This window comes from Oncorhynchus kisutch, linkage group LG7 (genome assembly GCF_002021735.2).
Source record: "Oncorhynchus kisutch isolate 150728-3 linkage group LG7, Okis_V2, whole genome shotgun sequence".
In the NCBI taxonomy this organism is placed as follows: Eukaryota; Metazoa; Chordata; class Actinopteri; order Salmoniformes; family Salmonidae; genus Oncorhynchus; species Oncorhynchus kisutch.
This window is the reverse complement of record NC_034180.2, coordinates 6,871,652-6,892,150: the sequence shown is the minus strand read 5'-3', so window position 1 is coordinate 6,892,150 and position 20,499 is coordinate 6,871,652. Positions and strand designations below refer to the sequence as shown.

At 41.5% G+C, this 20,499-nt stretch overlaps 1 protein-coding gene across 1 annotated transcript; it reads right to left on the bottom strand.

Annotated features, from left to right (window-relative positions):
• Window positions 1-2,622: 2,622 nt before the first annotated feature.
• On the bottom strand, window positions 2,623-19,409 carry LOC109894090 (uncharacterized). Its single transcript, XM_020487321.2, has 6 exons — window positions 18,922-19,409; window positions 18,317-18,447; window positions 17,386-17,559; window positions 9,859-10,020; window positions 9,387-9,498; window positions 2,623-5,478 (listed from the first exon to the last, which is right to left on the bottom strand). The coding sequence occupies exons 1-6, from the start codon at window positions 19,196-19,198 to the stop codon at window positions 4,517-4,519; spliced, it is 1,818 nt and encodes a 605-aa protein (XP_020342910.2). The 5' UTR covers window positions 19,199-19,409; the 3' UTR covers window positions 2,623-4,516.
• Window positions 19,410-20,499: the final 1,090 nt, after the last annotated feature.

Genomic DNA, 20,499 nt, shown 5'->3' with positions numbered 1-20,499 from the left:
CAGGCATTTCCCTGATTATTGGTGTGAGGCTCAGAAGTCTTCAGATTCTTTTTCTTCACTTTTGTCAGGTTTGATTTCTAAGTTTTCACTATCCAACTCCATCTCATGGTTTTCAGGAGAGGAACATGTAATTATGTCTCCTGTATTTGACTCATAAGAGAAAGTACTTTGCACGTATTTCGCAGACATAGACTATCACCCTAATTTCTGCCTGGCGTCATCTTGCCATCCACCATTCTTCTTCCCAGTGCCGGCTGGTCAAGCTAGCTAGCTCCACTTCTGACTCTGAAGAGAAGGGATCGTATTGGTTGGCGTCATAGCTCAAAGGGTGTGGTTAAATGAAAAAGATATGCGCGCTGTTCTTTAAATTACAGTACTGCTTACTTTACACATCAAATCTCCTAATATCAGTCTCTTTCAAGCTGAGAATAGACTTGTTTAGAAAGAAGCAAGAATGGAGTAGAAGATAATGACTTTATTCCATCTACATCACCTTAAGGTAAATATTCAACTGTCCTGGTTTTTGTCTAGATTTACTGTCCCTTTAAAAACAGGTATTTACACAAGCCTGTTTCAAATCAAGTTAACAAAGGGTTAATAAGGGGAATGGGGTTAATTATCCTCTTACCAAGACACTTCACATGATAATTATAATACGTCTAAAGAATGGTTCCCAGAAGGTGATAACCTTGTGAATATCTCTAGTCACACTGCTATGATTTCTCCTCGTTGTGGACAACTCCTGTGTCTGATAAGGTTAGTCAGCAAAGAGAAGCTCTTGTAACAGTTTCCACTTGAAGGGCTTGTCCTTGGTATGAACTGTCTGGTGCTTCTTCACGTAGTTCGCCTCAGCAAAGTGTTTCTGACACGAGGTGCAGGTGTATGACTTGTCTGCATCTGTCCAAATGCTCAGCCTCCCACGTTGTGACCCAATGACACCAGAGGAGGTAGAAGCAGGAGCCACCACCCTCAGGTGGTTAGTGTTTGAGCTCCCTCCTTGAACTCTAGCCATTGTTTGGGTGTTGTTGGGTTTGTGTTCTGTGTTATAGGTACCTCTCGTGGTGAATGCCCATCCTGACCCTGTCTGTATTGGTGAGGTAATCCTGAGGTAAGTGAGGAAGGCTAGACCCAGGCCCAGGCTTTCCATGAACCCAGTCACCAGGCATTAGACGAGACCCCGAAGGAGAAGACAGATTTGCTGATGGACTACCGCCAGGGGGGTCTCCCACCACTCTCTGTGAAGGCTGAAGCCCAGGGTGACCTGCTCTGTTCATCATGGATACTGTGGTGTTTGTATCATAGGAACAGGAGGGTCTGTCTCTATCAGCCCCAGGCCCTGCTCCATCCCTGCACTGAGACTGTGAAGAGAAGGGTCTAGGCTGCAAACTGGAGCCTCTGTCTCTCTGATGACCACCAGGACTGTTGTTCAGTCCACCTGTCCACTGGTTGTGTTCTGTGTGGTGGTGGAATCTCTGTCCCTCATGGTTTGGTCTCGGTTCCAACTCTTCAGAGGTCCAGTCTCTCCCACCAGTAACGCTGGATATCAGGAGGCCTTCATGGACTGCAGACTGTAAACAAGTTGTACAGAAGAGCATAAAAAAGGTTTATATAAGAAACTGCTGTACACACAAACATGACCCCTCTGTAGTCCGCTTTAACTCAGTTAGTAGAGCATGTTAACCACAGTCAAGCCCATCTAACAGTGTGGTTCAAGTAGGGAGGCGTAGGGTAAATGATTTACATACAGCATCATTATTCAGCAAGGAAAATATAGTATATTCTTTCTATCAAAGATATCTACATATATTTCAGGATGTTGTGTATCTCTGGAAATAATCAGAATTCATCTCAACATTACTTTTGAAAACATAACTTGTCCAAAAAAAGAAAGTTGTCTTTTGGCACAATTTACCACGGGTATGTGGTAAGTTGAGTCGCAGGACAGGGTAAGTTAAGCCTCCTACACATTTTTTTTTTATGAATGAAATATTACCACTACCTTTTTAAAACCATGTCTATCTTTATGTCCCAAATACAATAACACAATTGCTTTTTTGTTTAAAGAAAATAATTTTAAGCATTGTTTAACACAGGCTTATCACCTAACAAACACTTGGAACTTTTTAAAAACACTTTTACCCTAGGCCCTGTTGTAACCTCATATCAGTGATAATGCCTTGCATTACACTGGGGAATAAATCACTTCCATTGGATCAACTTCCCCAAGGCAAACATTTAGACTATATTAGCCTATACAGCTGCATGGATGCACTTTTATTCTATGTTTAGGACCTCAATCTTATAGAGACCCCAAATTATGTATAGAACAATCTTAAAATGATACATTTAGGTTAAGATACAAGCATTTTGAAACCTCTAAAACACTCATTTGACAATGTGTTTTCTGGACTTAACCACTTATTCCATGTGGTTTCTTCCTTCAGACTCCATGAAATTATGACCTATTTGGTAAAATGATTGTATGGTTACCTAGAAACGAGAGTTGCTGAACTTACCCCTTTGGCTCAACTTACTTAATGATTCAAGAATGAAGTATAATGTTTTGGTTCCACTTAGATAAGGGAAACTCGGTCCCTGCAATGATACAAAAAAACAAGCCAGTCAGCACAGATTAAATGTATTTAATTTCAACCAAATGGTCATACACTCACAACGTAAAGTACAGAACTTTTATTGCACAAAATAATATGTGACCAGTAGAATAACTTTTCTCAATATGGTAACACTTTACCTTTCTGTAAATCTGGTACCTCGCTTTGATAAAATTAATTTTAGAATACTTTGGAAAATGTTCATCACATTACACACATCTTTACTCCTTCATCTCAAGTAAACATTCATTAAGGGCCTATCATTTCCTCATAAAACCCCAGCATCAAACAACAGGACAAGGTTGAAGCATTTTTACAGACACCGTCACATTCATCCCCCTTGGTGTTTTTCCAATTTCGTTGCATTACAACCTGTAATTTAAATAGATTTTTAGTTCGACTTCATGTAATGGACATACACAAAATAGTCCAAATTGGTTGAGTGAAAAAAAATATGCACGCACCACTTTTCTTTGCTATAAAGCCTATAATTTGTTAGATTGCACACAGGTAGACTAAGTGTCACATGATCAGTATATATATATATATATATACACCTGTTCTGAAAGGCACCAGAGTCTGGGGCACCATCAAGCAAGCGGCCCCATGAAGACCAAGGAGCTCGCCAAACAGGTCAGGGGCAAAATTGTGGAGAAGTACAGATCAGGGTTGGGTTATAAAAAAAAATCTGAAACTTTGAAAAATGGAAAGAATATGTCACCCACCAAAACTGACAGACCAGGCAAGGAGGGCATTAATCAGAGAAGAAACAAAGATACCAAAGATAACCCTGAAGGAACTGCAAAGCTCCACAGCGAAGTTTGGAGTATCTGTCCATAGGACCACTTTAAGCCGTACACTCCACAGAACTGGGCTTTACGGAAGAGTGGCCAGAAAAAAGCCATTGCTTAAAGAAAAAAATAAACAAACACGTTTGCTGTTAGCCAAAAGGCATGTGGGAGACTCCCCAAACATATGGAAGAAGGTACACTGGTCAGATGAGACGAACATTGAGCTTTTTGGCCATCAAGGAAAATGCTATGTCTGGCATAAACCCAACACCTCTCATCACCTCGAGAACACTATCCCCACAGTGATGCATGGTGGTGGCAGCATCATGCTGTGGGGATGTTTTTCATCGGTAGGGACTGGGAAACTGGTCAGAATTGAAGGAACGATGGATGGCGATAAATACAGGGAAATTCTTGAAGGAAACCTGAGATCCAGAGATTCCAGAGATTTGAGACTGGGAAGGTGGTTCACCTTCCAGCAGGACAATGACCCTAAGCATACTGCTAAAGCAACACTCGAGTGGTTTAAGGATAAACATTTAAATGTCTTCGAATGGCCTAGTCAAAGCCCAGACCTCAATCCAATTGAGAATCTGTGGTATGACTTAAAGATTGCTGTACAACAGAGGAACCCATTCAACTTGAAGGAGCTGGAGCAGTTTTGCCTTGAAGAATGGGAATCCCAGTGGCTAGATGTGCCAAGCTTATAGAGACATACCCCAAGAGACTTGCAGCTGTTGTTGTTGTTACAAAAGGTAGCTCTACAAAGTATCAACTTTTGGGGAGGTGTGGGGTGGGGTGAATAGTTATGCACGCTCAAGTTCAGTTTTTTTGTCTTGTTTGTTTCACAAGAAAAAATATTTTGCATCTTCAAAGTGGTAGGCATGTTGTGTAAATCAAATGATACAAACCCCCCCCAAAATACATTTTAACAGGTTGTAAGGTAAAAAAAAAAATGTAAAAATGCAAAGGGGGTGAATACTTTCACAAGCCACTATCATCATACTCATTCTTTCCTCAGTTCACCTCATCCAGTTCCCAACTAAATCCAAAAACAACAGAATTGACTACAAACATACTAACTAGTACTACATTACATGTCACCACTATACTCTATACATGGGCCATGTGCATTTTCTTCTGGTGTATCCTGAGGTAGCTCCTCTCTGAGAACCTCTTCCCACAGTGCGTACAGGCAAACGGCCTCTCTCCCGTGTGGACCTTCAGGTGCATCTTTAGTTGGTGCTGGTGGGAGAACCTCTTCTCACACTGGGGGCAGCTGTAGGGTTTCTCCCCTGTGTGGACCCTCTGGTGCCTCTTCAGGTTTGACGAGTCCGAGAAACTGGCCCGGCACAGGTGGCAGCTAAACGGTTTCTCCCCCGTGTGCATCCTCTGGTGGATCTCCACCTGTTTGGGGAAACTGAAGGCTTTCCCACAGAACGAACACGGGAAGCGTTTCTCTTTGGCTCTGCCACCTTTGCTGATTCCGTCTCTGCTACTCTCATTTGTCAATGGGCTTGTGTAGCCATTTAGTGTTGAGGCACTGGCAATGTCTGAGGTCTGGTTTAACATTAGGAGAGTGTGAGGCCGAAGGCCAGGGAGTGTCTGTGTTGTCGCAGGGTCCATGTTCCAATTGATAGATCCTATAGAAGGCAGGCTGAAGGCAGCACCTGTTAGGGAGTTAACCTGAGGCCCCATCAGTCTCTCTGAATCACAACTATAGGAGCAGGATGGACCATCGCTAGCTGGGTCTGTGTCTGATCTCTCCCACCGCATACCAACACCTCCCCATCCCCGTAGACCAAATCGACGCCTCGCTCTGGTCTCCGCCAGTCTGTTGTCTTGGAGACTAAGTTTGGTTGTTTTGCATTCAATTGTCTGTTTCTGGTTGTTGTTAACAGTGTTGTTCCCCAGCCCAGAGTTGAGGATGGTGTTCCATCCCCTGGCCTCCACTAAGTCGCCTTTGGTCCTGGCCTGCTCGGTGGTGATGTCCCCTGGGCACTTGGCTGCACCCATCTGGATCTGGGAGTCCAAGATGGCTACCCAGTCTCCTCTGTTAGCCTCCAGCCAACTACCTTAAGGAAGAAGTAAAAAAATTAACTTTACAAACATGGCAGAGAACTTTACATATGGATTTTTTTGTCAATTACCTTGTCAATTTCATACAGTGTGTTTTTGAATGTAAACATAAGATGTATTGATTTAATTTCACTATATCCAGGTGCATCACTATTCCCATTTTAGATCTATTACTGGTTATTACAGTGCATTCGGAAAGTTCAGACCACTTCCCTTTTTCCACATTTTTACATTACAACCTTATTCTAAAATGGTTTAAATAAATGTTTTAACTCGTCAATCTACACACAAGACCCCATAATGACAAAGCCAAAACTGTTGTTTTAAAAAAAAATAAAAAGACACCTTATTTACATAAGTATTCAGACCCTTTGCTATGACACTCAAAATTGAGCTCCGGTGCATCCTGTTTCCATTGATCATCCTTGATGTTTCTACAACTAGATTGGATTCCACCTGTGGTTAAAAACAACCAAAAACTTCTTAGAGCTGGCCGTCCAGTCAAACTGAACAATCCGGGGAGAGGGGCCTTGGTCAGGGAGGTGACCAAGAACCTGATGGTCACTGACAGAGCTCCAGAGTTCCTCTGTGGAGATGGGAGAACCTTCCAGAAGGACAACCATCTCTGCAGCACTCCACCAATCAGGCCTTTATGGTAGAGTGGCCAGACGGAAGACACTCCTCAGTAAAAGGCACAAGACGGCCCGCTTGAAGTTTGCCAAAAGGCACCTAAAGGACTCGCAGACCATAAGAAACGAGATTCTCTGGTCTGATGAAACAAAGGACAACGACCCTAAGCACACAGCCAAGACAACACAGGAGTGGCTTCGGGACAAGTCTCTGAATGTCCTTGAGTGGCCCAGCCAGAGCCCGGACTTGAACCTAATCTAACATCTCAGAGACCTGTAAATAGCTGTGCAGCGACGCTCCCCATCCAACCTGACAGAGCTTGATGATCTGCAGAGAAGAATGGGAGAAACTACCCAAATACACGTGTGCCAAGCTTGTAGTGTCATACAGAAGAATACTTGAGGCTGTAATCACATTTCTTAAAGATATCCATAAAAAGTGTCGTTTAAAGTTTGCCACAAGCCACCTGGGAGACACACCAAACATGTGGAAGAAGGTGCTCTGGTCAGATTAAACCAAAATTGAACTTTTTGGCAACAATGCAAAGCGTTATGTTTGGCGTAAAAGCAACACAGCTCATCACCCTGAACACACCATCCCCACTGTCAAACATGGTGGTGGCAGCATCATGGTTTGGGCCTGCTTTTCTTCAGCAGGGACAGGGAAGATGTTTAAAATTGATGGGAAGATGGATGGAGCCAAATACAGGACCATTCTGGAAGAAAACCTGATGGAGTCTGCAAAAGACCTGAGACTGGGACGGAGATTTGTCTTCCAACAAGACAATGATCCAAAACATAAAGCAAAATCTACAATGGAATGGTTCAAAAATAAACATATCCAGGTGTTAGAATGGCCAAGTCAAAGTCCAGACCTGAATCCAATCGAGAATCTGTGGAAAGAACTGAAAACTGCTGTTCACAAATGCTCTCCATCCAACCTCACTGAGCTCAAGCTGTTTTGCAAGGAGGAATGGGAAAAAAATTCAGTCTCTCGATGTGCAAAACTGATAGAGACATACCCCAAGCAACTTACAACTGTAATCGTATTAACTTAAGGGGGCTGAATAATTTTGCACGCCCAATTCTTCAGTTTTTGATTTGTTAAAAAGGTTTGAAATATCCAATAAATGTCGTTCCACTTCATGATTGTGTCCCACTTGTTGTTGATTCTTCACAAAAAATGTGGCAAAAGGTCGCAAAGTTCAAGGGGGCCGAATACTTTCGCAAGGCACTGTATCTGTAGTGTTCCTCTGCTCAGACTTTGCTGACACGTGTCATGACGTTGCCCTCTTTGGGTACAGCAAGCCCCATCCCCCTCTCCCTGCCTCCTACACACAGGCTGCTGTGGTCAGAGAGAGGTCGTAGATTCCTGAGGAGATGATCTCCTCATGGCCACAGTATAGAGACCAAGTGAATTTTCATAGAGAACAAAGGAATTTCTTCCACCTCACAGAACTTGAGGTCCGAACAACATTTATGTTCCGGAGAAGGTATAAAAGATCGGTGAAGAATCCAGCTATGAACTGGTCCGTTTGTTACAACTTGGGGAAGCTCATGGGAGATGGTGCGGCAACATTACCATAATGCTGTTTATATAATAGCCTCAGATATGAGGTTTACATCTAATTGTTGTATAAGATGAATGAGTGAGGATGATAGTGTTTGTAAAATTGTGTAATGTGATTTTGGGCTGTTTAATGAAGGAAACTCCAATTCCCTTTGAGTTTAACTAAATCAGAGGACCGCCCATGAGCCCAGTTAGGGTCGAGCATCCTGGGACAGGCCCTTTTCTGCAACTCCCGAATAAAACTCCAACAGACCATGTTTTCTCTCAATCACGAGAGGACAAAGGTTGCAGACCAGCTTACCTCGATAAAGAGAGGGCCAAGGTTTGAGACGATTGCTGAATCTTTTAACCATACCATGTGGTTAAACTCTTAGACTATCGATACCGACAGAATAAGAACAAGTCTTTGATATTAATTACTAGTCTGCAGCTAGGAATTCGGTATCATTGAACGCGAAGAACGACAACCGCCGAAACATCCATTCTATAACGACATGAGAGAGAGCAAACTCTCCAACAGAAACTAACTTTTCAACAGATCCCGACGACACACTGAGCGTAAATCTATATATTGACTACAATTGTTCCTGAATGAATGAGCTTTCCTGTGCAAAGTTTATAAATTTATAAATTATCAACTGTTGTCTTCTCAATCGACCCCCACTTCCCTTTTGTACACCAAGCCGGTTTAGCCCACTAGGGAAACTCCGTTATCATTTCCTTGTAACTATCAACTGTTTGTTTATGCATTTCTGTGAATTACTTAGTTAATAAATACATCAATAGTCTGAAATCATTTATGGATGACTCATAGTGAAGACTGGGTTTGTGCAGATAACTAACAATTTACGACGTTTGGAATGAGTGATGTGAGGAAAAGTAAATAATTCACTAATTCGAAGACTAATTGATCAGATATAAAATATCTGAAAAGTTATTAGGAAAATTATAACTTTAATCTGAATATTTTCCTTGGTGCCCCAACTTCCTAGTTAATTACAGTTACATGATTAATCAGTTTAATCACGTAAAACTAATTACAGAGAATCTTTGATTAAAAACTAAAAGTCTTCATTTAATGATAGTAAAGACACAACACATGCCAGATCTTACAACACCTAGATGGGTATTATACATATCAGCTAACCATATGATATGGTATAGCAGTATACCAAAAGCTGGTATGCTGGTATGTAAGAAAGCCTATACAGGTGTTGCAAGATTTTGCTCTCACAGTCGCATATCACAGCGCATGGATGCGCTTCATGCTGCTACAACTTGGTAGCTACGGGACAAAAACAGCGTTGAAGTTTAGCCTCCCTCTCCAAAGCTCCTCGTCATTGAGGGAATTGACCCACAACTACTGTTTACTTGGTGCATCTGTCATCTCACTGAGTCTACCTTTAAACCTAACCTAATGACCTGTCCCATCACCATATGCATTACTGCCCCACAGTGGCAAGAAGTGACATCCCCAAAAACAGAAATTATAAATGGCTCTGAGCCTCCCACACACAGGCTACTTTCTGTCCCTAAAACAAAAAAATATAAAAACGAAATAAATGTTTTTATAAAACTTCAAAGTGAGTAAATCAGTTCTGAAAACTAACAAACTAAACTGAATTTCAAATAAATCTTAAAACTAATATAAATAAAAACACAAAACTATAATAAACTTGGTATGTAGGCTATATGTACTTCTTACCTTGCTCCCCCATCTTTAGTCCACTCAGCAGATCAATGCTCTCTGGTTCATCTTCTATTGTCTCCTCTTTGACCAGCAGCAGATCCGGCTTCCCATCTTCCATGTCTACTGACTGTAAGAGATAGAGTGAGAAGATGTTGGATCAAGAAATCTGATATGAGTAACCTGCTATGGAACATCTTCTGAATGGGCAATGAGTAATATGCAAATATGTCAGTTGATTTGATTATTCATATTCTTTCATGGTTTTATCATTGCCATCATGTCTTTGAATTACAAAATTACTCAAGCACAGGGCCAGTATCCACAAAGAGTCTCAGAATAGGAGTGCTGTTCTAGGATCTCTCCAAATAATCTTATTCATTATGATCTAAAAGGCTAAACTGATCCTAGATCAGCACTCATGTTCTATACGGCTTTGTGGATACAGGCCCAGACCTAATACCATTCAGACAGTTTACAGTGGGCTCACCTCAGTGAGACTGTGTGTGGTCCTGTGCTGCTCAGCTGGTTCCTCTGTGGGTTCAGGAAGAGGTGTAGTCTGGTTGTCCTCTATGACCATGGTCCCCTCAGGGTTCCCCAGACCCTCCTCACAACCCTCCTCCTTCACCAGCAGCACCTCTGGACCCTCCTCCTGGATGAGAGGTGAGATACAGATTACACAGACATACACTCCCTCAGGTACATACACACAAATAATAAACACACTTTCAATATGTGGGGGCCATACTTGCACCATACTTGCAAACATTAGAACAAGTTAAATGTAGCTCTTTACACTCCTACCCATATGCAGGGTTAAAAATAGCAGATTTTGACTGACAAGCGCCTAAACTGGAATGCTATACAGTAACACGCAATACATGACGTCAGAGATCAGGGTCTCCCCTTCACAGAGCAGTAATGGTTTTGACTGACAACGGTTCTGAACTTGAACACCATGTGCGGCAAGAAGTTGACCCCACCCCTCCCGCTAATTGCGCAATTTTAGCCATGTTTTGTTGTCTGAGTGAGGGAAATGCTGTACATAAAGAGGACTTCATGTATTTTGCAAGATGCTATGTTGAGGATTATCATAAATACCGCTTTGATGACATACAAGCAAGCCAAACACCCATTAGTCCAAATGTGTACTTCACATTTGCATATCATAAAACTCATGTAATATATATACATCGTCAACGTTTCTGATCACTCACTATGCTTGATGTACTGTTACAAGATGACATGGCATCATACCCTGGGTTCTTCTGACCAGCAATAACATCTGCTAAATGTGTATGCGACCAATAATGTGATTTTGAACAGAATAAATTTAGCGGGGAACACGCATCTGAATGCACTTGTGACTATTCTGTGCGCACCAAATGTATGATCTGCGTCTCTGAATTGCCTTGTGCAAGCCAAAAACTGTAAGATCGTATTTTGTTTACTTTAGCTAGCCATGTTGGCAATAGAACATGCTTTCAAATTATGCACACCAGAGCAGATTGTGATTTAAATGGACCGTTTCTGGAATGCGTGAACAACAGTAATTGTGTGATGGCGGGGATGCAGGGCTGTGTTCCAAAGAAAACAACTTGGTCTAGTTCCTCAACAGCCCAGCTAGTAGAGCTCAAAATAGCTCCTAATAGTTGATTATTCCTTGAGTCATAAAAGTGCATTGAAATAACGTAGGAACTGCGCACATTTTGGAGAGGTGGGTGTGGCCACATGGAGATACCAGTTAGACCTCCCACTCAAACCCTTGTCAATTTTTTTTGTTTCATGTTACTCTTTCCCAACTTTTTCCGGGAATATTATTCGTTACTGAATGTATTCAGAGTATTTTCAGATTTCGTTATTAACAAATGCGGCAAAAATGACAGTAAATGTAAAAATAAATAAAACACTAATCAACAGTTAATGTTTGGATTCAGTCTTGTGTCAGATTAACTGCTTTGTCCTCACCTTTAGTCAAATTTTCCCATAATCTCCAAATGGATCCTTACTAATTAGTGACCTTAATTCATCAATCGAGTACAAACCCCGCAGACACTCGGCCCCCCATGGAATGAGTTTGACAAGTTTAATATAGGCCAATTCCCACGAGTGTAAGGGGTTAAGCCTCACCCTATTAACATGGTTGACGTAGTGGCACGTGATCAAAGGCTACACGTTAGCTGTTCCCATTACATACGCTTGCACATTTAGCCCTATGCAAACCTCACCAGGTGGCCGTGATTATTTCCGGTAACACGTTCTGTATTAGCTAATCAACGATCTTACACTTTTTCTCCACAAACCAATGGCATTTCTTAAAATAGGTCAACTTGGCCACCAGAGGGATACATTTCAAACTCCAAGGTTTACTTTTGTTCCTCTTCACTTGGCCTGTGTCAATATTGCATGATCATCGCACCCTTGACTAGGATACTTACGTTTTCGTATATATGACAAAATCCCACGTTTTTGCTTAATACCCTTCTCATACATCCATGTGCTCTTACGGGAAAAATATGTAGGTCTATACAACATTTAAGTTTGTCGTACATAGTAAAACAAAAAAGAATGTTGTAGGGAGCCTTATGGACTTGTCAAATAGCTGTCATGTACGGTAGCCATCATTGCTTTTCAGGTGACAGAGCTAAAGCGGTTTACTCGTAAACGACTGTTCATTACCCGCGGGTTCGAGAACACCTTGCTTCAAAAAAAATTGTTACGGTCAAATATTGTTAACTGCTGGTCCACACACGTGACGAAGTGGATGATTATAATCATGCATATATAACATTCTATATGTAAGTGTAGGCCTACACGTCTATATAATTAAGCAATAAGGCCCGAGGGGGTGTGGTATATGGCCAATATACCACGGCTAAGGGCTGTTCTATGGCATGACGCAACGTGGAGTGTAACCTGTAATCCTACTCTATTATACTTTGTAATGCTCATTCAAGTCAAAACACACGTGACGAAGTAGATGATTATAAAAATGCATATAAAACGTTGTAGGGCTACATTTAGGTGTACATGTAATATAGCCTATGCAATATGATTATTAGGCAGTGGCAGTGTTTGTCTGCAAAGCTGAAGAAAGATAGTCATTCTTAATTGTCAAGCTGTTGGCTACATCCCTTCAACACACTAACACAAATATAATTCTACATTTCAAAGGGGGGGGGGGGGGGGGGACTAATGTGAGATTCGAACCCTTGCAGATTGTGGAGCTAGGCACTCTACACAGAGGGCAATTTGACCAGTCAGTTAAATACACGTGTAGTTTTTGATTATCAGTACAGGATTTTATACTTCGGTTAAGGACTGTTCCATGAACATGTATTGGAACACGTCCAACTACATTGACGATTTTTATTTGGCTAATACCGAATTTGATACAGGAAATAATCACAGCCATCTGGTGAGGTTATCATAGGGCTACATGTGCATGTAATGGGAACAGCGAACATGTAGCCTTTGATTACATGCTACTACTTCAAGGATTTGAATTTGCTGATACTTAAACTTCACCTTTTAACGTCAACTTTTAATGTTCGCAAGTACGGCCCCAACGTGTTTACCCATCCCCAATACGTTTGAGTCCTATACTGTAGTTACAGAATTACTTCATTGTTCAACTCATCATGGACATAAATATGATGTTGTGGGTAAAGAGAAGGCAGTTATGATAAGTCAAAAGTCAGACAAATGTGACTAAACTATTTTGACGTGTACAGTAGGTGTTTGTTAGTGTGTGGGTATGTGTAGGTATATTTAGCAAGTGTATATTGGTGATAAAGTCCTGTTGGTTGCTGTTGCATAACAGGGTGAGATGTATACTAAAGAGTGAATGAAAGTCTTAGTATGAAAAGTCCCATTTTGTGTTTTATTGAACATAAGTTTTAAATAAACCATATGAAAACCACACACACATGATAAACGGCATAAATTCTCATTAAAAGGTGTCTTGGGGTGTCTTAGGCATTTGAATATCATATAGCCTACACAGTAGAAACAACATGTAACAGACTTTAGGCATGTGGCTTATACACAGTGTACAAATCATTAGCAACACCTGCCCTGTCCATGGCATAGACTGACCAGGTGAAAGCCATGATCCCCCTACTGAAGTCACCTGTTAAAATCACTTCAGATCAGTGTAGATGAAGGGGAGGAGACAGCTTAAGGAAGGATTTTTAAGCCTGGAGGTAATTGAGACATGGATTGTGTGTGTGTGTTTGTGTGTGTGCGAGCGCCATTCAGAGGGTGAATATGCAAGACAAAACATTTAAGTGCCTTTGAACAAACAGGGTATGGTAAGACATATGCAGCCAACTTGAGTCAGCATCCCTGTTGAACGCTTTCGACACCTTGTCATGTCCGTGCCTCGACAAATTGGAGCGGTTCTGAGAGGAAAAGTGGGTGTAACTCGATAGTAGGAAGGTGTTCCTAATGTTTTGTACACTGAATGTATATCACAATGTATGTGTATTTATTGGTGATCCCCATTAGCTGCTGCCAAGTGAATGGTTTGTCCCGAATACATTGCTTTTAGTTTTTTAATATTTAGTACTAGCTTATTACTTGCCACCCATTCTAAAACTGACTGCAGTTCTTTAAGTGTTGCAGTGATTTCACTTGCTGTGGTAGCTGACGTGTATAATGTTCAGTCATCAGCATGCATGCATCTTTTATTCGCCATACAGCCAACTTTTTTTCCTCCTTTCTCTTAATATCTCAAAAGGTATTGCCAGTATCAAATCCTAAACTTGTATTTCTACCTAACTACCTAGCAATCCATTTGGTAAAGCTCTGCCGTAGTATGATTGACATGCGTTACGCTCTTCAATTCTTGATGGTTGCTTTGCACAGTCCTGTAACCATCATCCCACCAGTTTCTAAACTTTGAGGCATGTCACTTCGCCCATCACTTCACATAGCCCACCACTAAGTGTGCACTGTTTTCTTAAACCACAACTAGGTGGATCCATAAAGAATGACTGTGAGAATAAATATCCCTGAATGACAAAAAAATAATGGAATAAAGTAGGCTAATGCAATTGAAGGCACGTATCAAATTGTTGCTTGATGAAACTCCCAAAGTCATCCAATCGGTGGTAATAAATTTGAAGCAATAGCCTACCCACGTAATCAACTAAATCATAATTTCAGCACCATTTTGATTGGGACTGCACCCTCGTGCTGCTTTGAGACCAGCGTTGGGACTCGTCTTGATAATTCAATGTCAGATTTTTGTTTTCATTGAACCTCCGTTTGGATATTGGTTAGGCTACAATTAGACTGGGGAAATGTTAGCTAAGTTGAGGTGTGTGCTGCTCATGATCATGTTGTATAGTTGGCTCATTTATTTGAAAATGGCAGCATGTAATATAGGCCTATGCAGTGTAACAAGTGGATTATTTTGCTCTTCACTAGCAGTTGCTTAGTAGCCTACGCCTACTCTCGACCAAAAGACTGACTTCACAGACTTGTCTCAGGCTATTTGGTTTCTGGCTGAGCAAATCAGAAACCCATAGCATTCAATAATGTAGTCTAATTCAAGTGTAGACCTATTATTTTGCTCGATCGCGTATAGGCAACTCCAAAAGCCTGCGGAAATTGTGAAATATGAAGTCAACTTTTATTTTCTATCAGTATCATGATGAAGATAAGACCCTACTCCTGCTCCCTAACAAAGTGGAGCGAGAGTAGGAAATAGATGAAAGGTGGATCAAAAAAGCATGGGCTTGGGCTCTGTTTCAGAATATCACAACAGCGGTTGTGTAGGAAATATATTATTTGTATTTTATTCTTACTATAAAATGTGTGTTGACTGAATGGGGTAAGTTTGATGAACTATTGACTTAATTCATTTGTACGTAACATAATTAAACTCTGCTAAGCCTATTCTATTCCTTTGAAAATACATTTGATTAGTCTAATGTATTTATTTTTTGATGGTGTATATTCAATGGATTCATTCAAATAAACGCCCACCAGCATGCGCACAGGAGGTATAAAAGGCGATTGCAGGCAAGAATGTGGTAAAAATGTGCCTGTTTGTAAGGGGGTCATATAAACATTGCCCAATTTTTTTTTATTTTTTTTTACAAGCAAAATACCATAAATCTGTGAAAGCGGTAAGACACACAGGCTTTACTCAGTGCCAGCTCATTAGTAAAGACCAAAAAAAGGGACATAGACAACTGCCCTGAGAAATGCCCGACTACCTGGATTATGTTGAAGGCTTCCATTCAAGAACACCCTCTGTGTTCTGTTAGACATGTAACTCTCAATCCACAAATTAGCAGAGCATGTAAAGGCATAACATGCATTTTGCCAGCATCAAATTATGATTGATAATGCCAAAATCTGCACTGAAGTCTAACAAAACATCTCCCACAAGCTTCTTATTATCAATTTCTTCCAGCCAATCATCATTGCGTAAGTGCAGTACATGTTGAGTGCCCTTCCCTATAAGCATGCTGAAAGTCAGTTGTTAATTTACTTATTGTGAAATAGCATTGTATCTGGTAAAACACAATTTTTCCCCAAAAGTTTACTAAGGGTTGGTAGCTGGTTGATTGGTCGGCTGTTTGAGTTTGTAAAGGGTGCTTTGCTATTCTTGGGTAGCAGAATTACTTTGCTTCCCTCCAGGCCTGAGGGCACTTACTTTCCTGTAAGCTTAGATTGAAGAGATAGCAAATAGGAGTGGCAATATAGTCGGTTACCATCCTCATTCAAGTTGTCAGATGCAATATTCAAACCAGGAATATTCAACAATGAAATGTGTTACTTTCGCTACTCCAAATTAATCTGTGGATCTTTTCTGCTCACAACAATGAAAAGTAATCTTTGTCTTTAATGCAGGGTTTGATCTAAAAGTAATAAGCTATAACATGGAATGGTTTATAGAATGGAATGGTTTTTCTGCTGGTGTATCCTAAGGTATCTCCTCTCGGAGAACCTCTTCCCACAGTGAGGACAGGCGAAAGGCCTTTCTCCCGTGTGGACCTTCAGGTGCCTCTTCAGGCTGCCAGCCTGGGTGAAGCGCATGTGACACTGGGGGCAGCTGTAGGGTTTCTCCCCTGTATGGACCCTCTGATGTCTCTTCAGGTCACTAGACTGGGTGAAGCGCATATGACACTGGGTACAGCTGAAGGGTTTCACCCCTCTGTGGACCCTCTGGTGCCTCTTCAGGTCACTAGACTGGGTGAAGCGCATGTGACACTGGGTACAGTTAAATGGTTTAACCCCTTTGTGGACCCTCTGGTGGATATCCACACTCTGAGGGCTGCTGAAACCTTTGTTACAGAACATGCAGAGGAACCGTTTCTCTTTACTATTGCCTGATGTTGCTCCCCCTCCCGGAGCCTGGGCTCTAGCCCTGTCTTTTGAGTGCAATACCTGATCGAAAAGGACGCGGCCGTGTGAATCGGAAGGCCCCATCACCGTGGACACTGTGTCACAGTCTCCGAACGTGTATAAAGGCGAGTGGGTCGCGACATTTGAATTTGTCCCTAAGCTTTCCCTGTAATCTAAGCAATACCTTCCCTGTGAGTGTCTGTTTCCTAGGTGGCTATCTGCATTCCATGTGGGAGAAACGTCGCCCTCCACTTTCACAGTCACATCATTTACGACCAGACCCTCCACCTTCTTATCTTGGCACCCTTCAGAGTATACACTACTACTGTACTGGTTCCAGTCCCCTCTAGACAGATCAGTATGTCTTTAAACCCAAGGGCATGTTGCCAGGGTCCATCTCTGTAGAGTAAGAAGAAAGCGTATCCTCACCGCCAGTGTCTAACACATCACCATCCTCACGGGAATGAACCATCCTCTCGTTCTGGTGAAATAACGGTACATAGTCTGAGCCGGGAGCAGGACAGCCCAGTCTCCACAGCCCAAGTCTCTCTGGGTCTGATCTGTGGTCAGATCCTGTGTGTAAGAGCCTGTGTGTTACAGTTAAAGTCTTGGTGTCTGTCTCGGAATTGAGGACGGAGTTCAGTGTTCCACTGACCTCCATGATGCTGCATCGAGTCCTGGGTTGTGCTGGGGTGGTGGTGGGGTCCTCCGTGGCTACATGGGTTGCTACAGTTGCTCCAGTCTGGATGTCTCTGCTGTGCCGCGGGTTCTCCTCTCCTTCAGACCTCTCCTGCTTGACCTCAGGACCTGCAGCCTCTGCATCTGTAGACTGACACAAGAGAGGAGGTTATCGGTTCATGAGTTAAATTGGATAACAAAGAGTATGTTTACATGCACAGTAAAAAATATATATTAAACTGATTATGGCAGTAGGCAGATTATGCAATAGTTATGGAAACACCTTACTCTGTTTATCTTAATCGCCTTAAGGTCAAAATCGAAGTAAGCATACGCCGATTAAAATACCTGGTTTTCTGAGCAATCTTTTGAATTATTAGGACATGTAAACACCTTAAAATCGGTGTTCCAGCAGTGTATTTGATCTGCGCATATACTAACACTAGCCGAACGAGCCTCCCTCTGGATAGTCAGATTAATAAAAAAGTTAAATAAAAACATTGACATGCTTTGCAAGAAAAACTATTTCCATAATAGTCCTGTTTACATGGACACATCTTTTGGCACTCTGATAAATGTAGAAAATCGCCAATCAAAATAAACATTCTATCATGTTATTTTTAGGAAGCATATTTGATTCTGAATGGGGACTTGTAAAGTTTGTGAAAACTACTTCTAAGATGCATACATTCAATTGATCCAAACTCACTTCACTAGAGTTAATAAATCACATTATTGTGTGCATGTAACTGTACACAATGTCGTAGGGAAGTCTCACAAGGTCCCCAATGGCAGATAAATAAGGATGTACATGTAAGCAAGTGAATAGCTGAGGGGAGCCTTTCTGAAATAAAAGGGCCACATTTGATTTACAAATAGCACATTTTATGCAACACTATTACACTAACCTCTATCACGATAACGTTCTGGGTTGAGGTTTTACTCTCCTCATCAACAGTGATTGGTTGTTCATCTTTCCGTGTATCGTGTCCCAATGGCTTCACAATGCTCCTGTGGCCTCCAGTGAGATGTCCTTCACCTGAGTGTGTGATTGGGGGAAAAGTGGTGGTTAGGTTAGGGGGGGCTAATATCTTCTGTTTATCAGGGGGAGTTGCAGCACCCCTACTTCCTGTGGTTATGTTGACACCCGTCTACAATTGGCAAGGATGTAAGGTAACACTTAGAACTTCTTGATATACTATTTATTGATTTCATGGATCACATTGTTTTCATTGAGTAAATAATAGGAAATGCAGTAAATCAAGATTTTGGTTAGAATATGATAGCCATATTGCACAAAGACACTAAGTAATCATACTATCCAAAAACTGACTAAGACCCAATTCTGGGTAACACATCTGAACACGTGCAGAGGGGAACAGGGCGACATACAATGAGCTATATGCAAGCATTTCGCTGCACCCGCAATAACATTTAAACACGTGTATGTGACTAATACAATTTCATGTTAACTGCGACATGCCGCGCAGCCTCAGACTTCTGCAAAATGTACCTCTTGCCATTCCTCTGTATCGGTCAAGGATCTTGACACTACTGGGACGACTGGCGAGAACGCGCTCTCGTATTGTCCTCTCTGCGCGCTCCCGTGACACCTTCAGTTCTAGTAGTTTCCTCCGCAATGCCCTGTTTTCTTTCTGGCTTTGAGTTATTTCTAAACGAAACACCGCATAGTCGTCGTCTACGAGTTTACAGATCTCTGCCACTGCTGCATTCGCTAGCACCTCCAAGATGGAGGCTATTTGAGTGTGAAAACCCATACAGTTAGCCATTGTTAGCAGCTAATTAGCGTTACCTAGATACATCTATCAACCAAGTCCCGTCTCCAATGCGAATTAAATACTGTCTGGTGTAAGTACCTGATGCTGTGCTGTTAAATTAGTCATATGTTTCAGTTCCATGGTGTTAATAAATGCCAAACTTGGTACCGTTGTGACTAGATGGAGCTGCGGACGAGATTTACAATTGATTTACCGCGAGAGTTTGGACTGATGATGATGATGGTGATGGAGTAGGATATCGCTTAGATTTGCTCAAATTAAAAATCAAGAGCACGCCAGCGTGTAGTCCTAAAACCCGGAAATAAGTTAACTCTGGTACTTTCAGCCAGCCTTGTGGGAAACTAAATGGCGAAAGGATAGGGGCCGAAAATAAGGTCTGAGGAAATAAACTATAATGTATAAAATTAATCGTTAGCGCACAGATACAGTATAACCAAGCCAATTTGCCAATGCAGCCTAAATGTGGTATTTCAAATAAACACCCTATTAACCAACAGTTATCTGCACACAGTGGCCGTTCTAGCTTGTATGGCTCCCTGGGCGAACCCCCCTCCCCCCCACCATTCTGCACTAACTGTCATTTTTATTCAGACAGTTGGAACAACACATAAATAATCATAACATTTAAAACTATATCAATATACAAAAATAAGACTCATATCAAAAAGTAACAAAGACAAATAGAAACAAATGTGTTGATTTGTCACTGGAGTGTCAATACATTACCCATCCCCTAACACTGTCAACCAAGACTGCAGACTGGCTTTATATGAACGATTTCACACAAACCCGGAAATATTTAAACAATATGTCTATGACTTATATCTCCCTCACTCACTTTAAACATCAGCTATCTGAGCAGCTAACCGATCGCTGCAGCTGTACACAGCCCATCTGTAAATAGCCCATCCAATCTACCTACCTCATTCCCATATTGTTTTTATTTACCTTTTTGCACACCAGTATTTCTACTTGTACATCATCATCTGCACATCTATCACTCCAGTGTTAATTTGCTAAATTGTCATTACTTCGCTACTATGGCCTATTTATTGCCTTACCACCTCATGCCATTTGCACACACTGTATATAGACCTTTTTCTATTGTGTTATTGACTGTACGTTTGTTTATTCCATGTGTAACTCTGTGTTGTTGTTTGTGTCGCACTGCTTTGCTTTATCTTGGCCAGGTCGCAGTTGTAAATGAGAACTTGTTCTCAACTGGCCTACCTGGTTAAATAAAGGTGAAATAAAAATATTAAAAAATAATTTAAATAAAACTATATATTCAC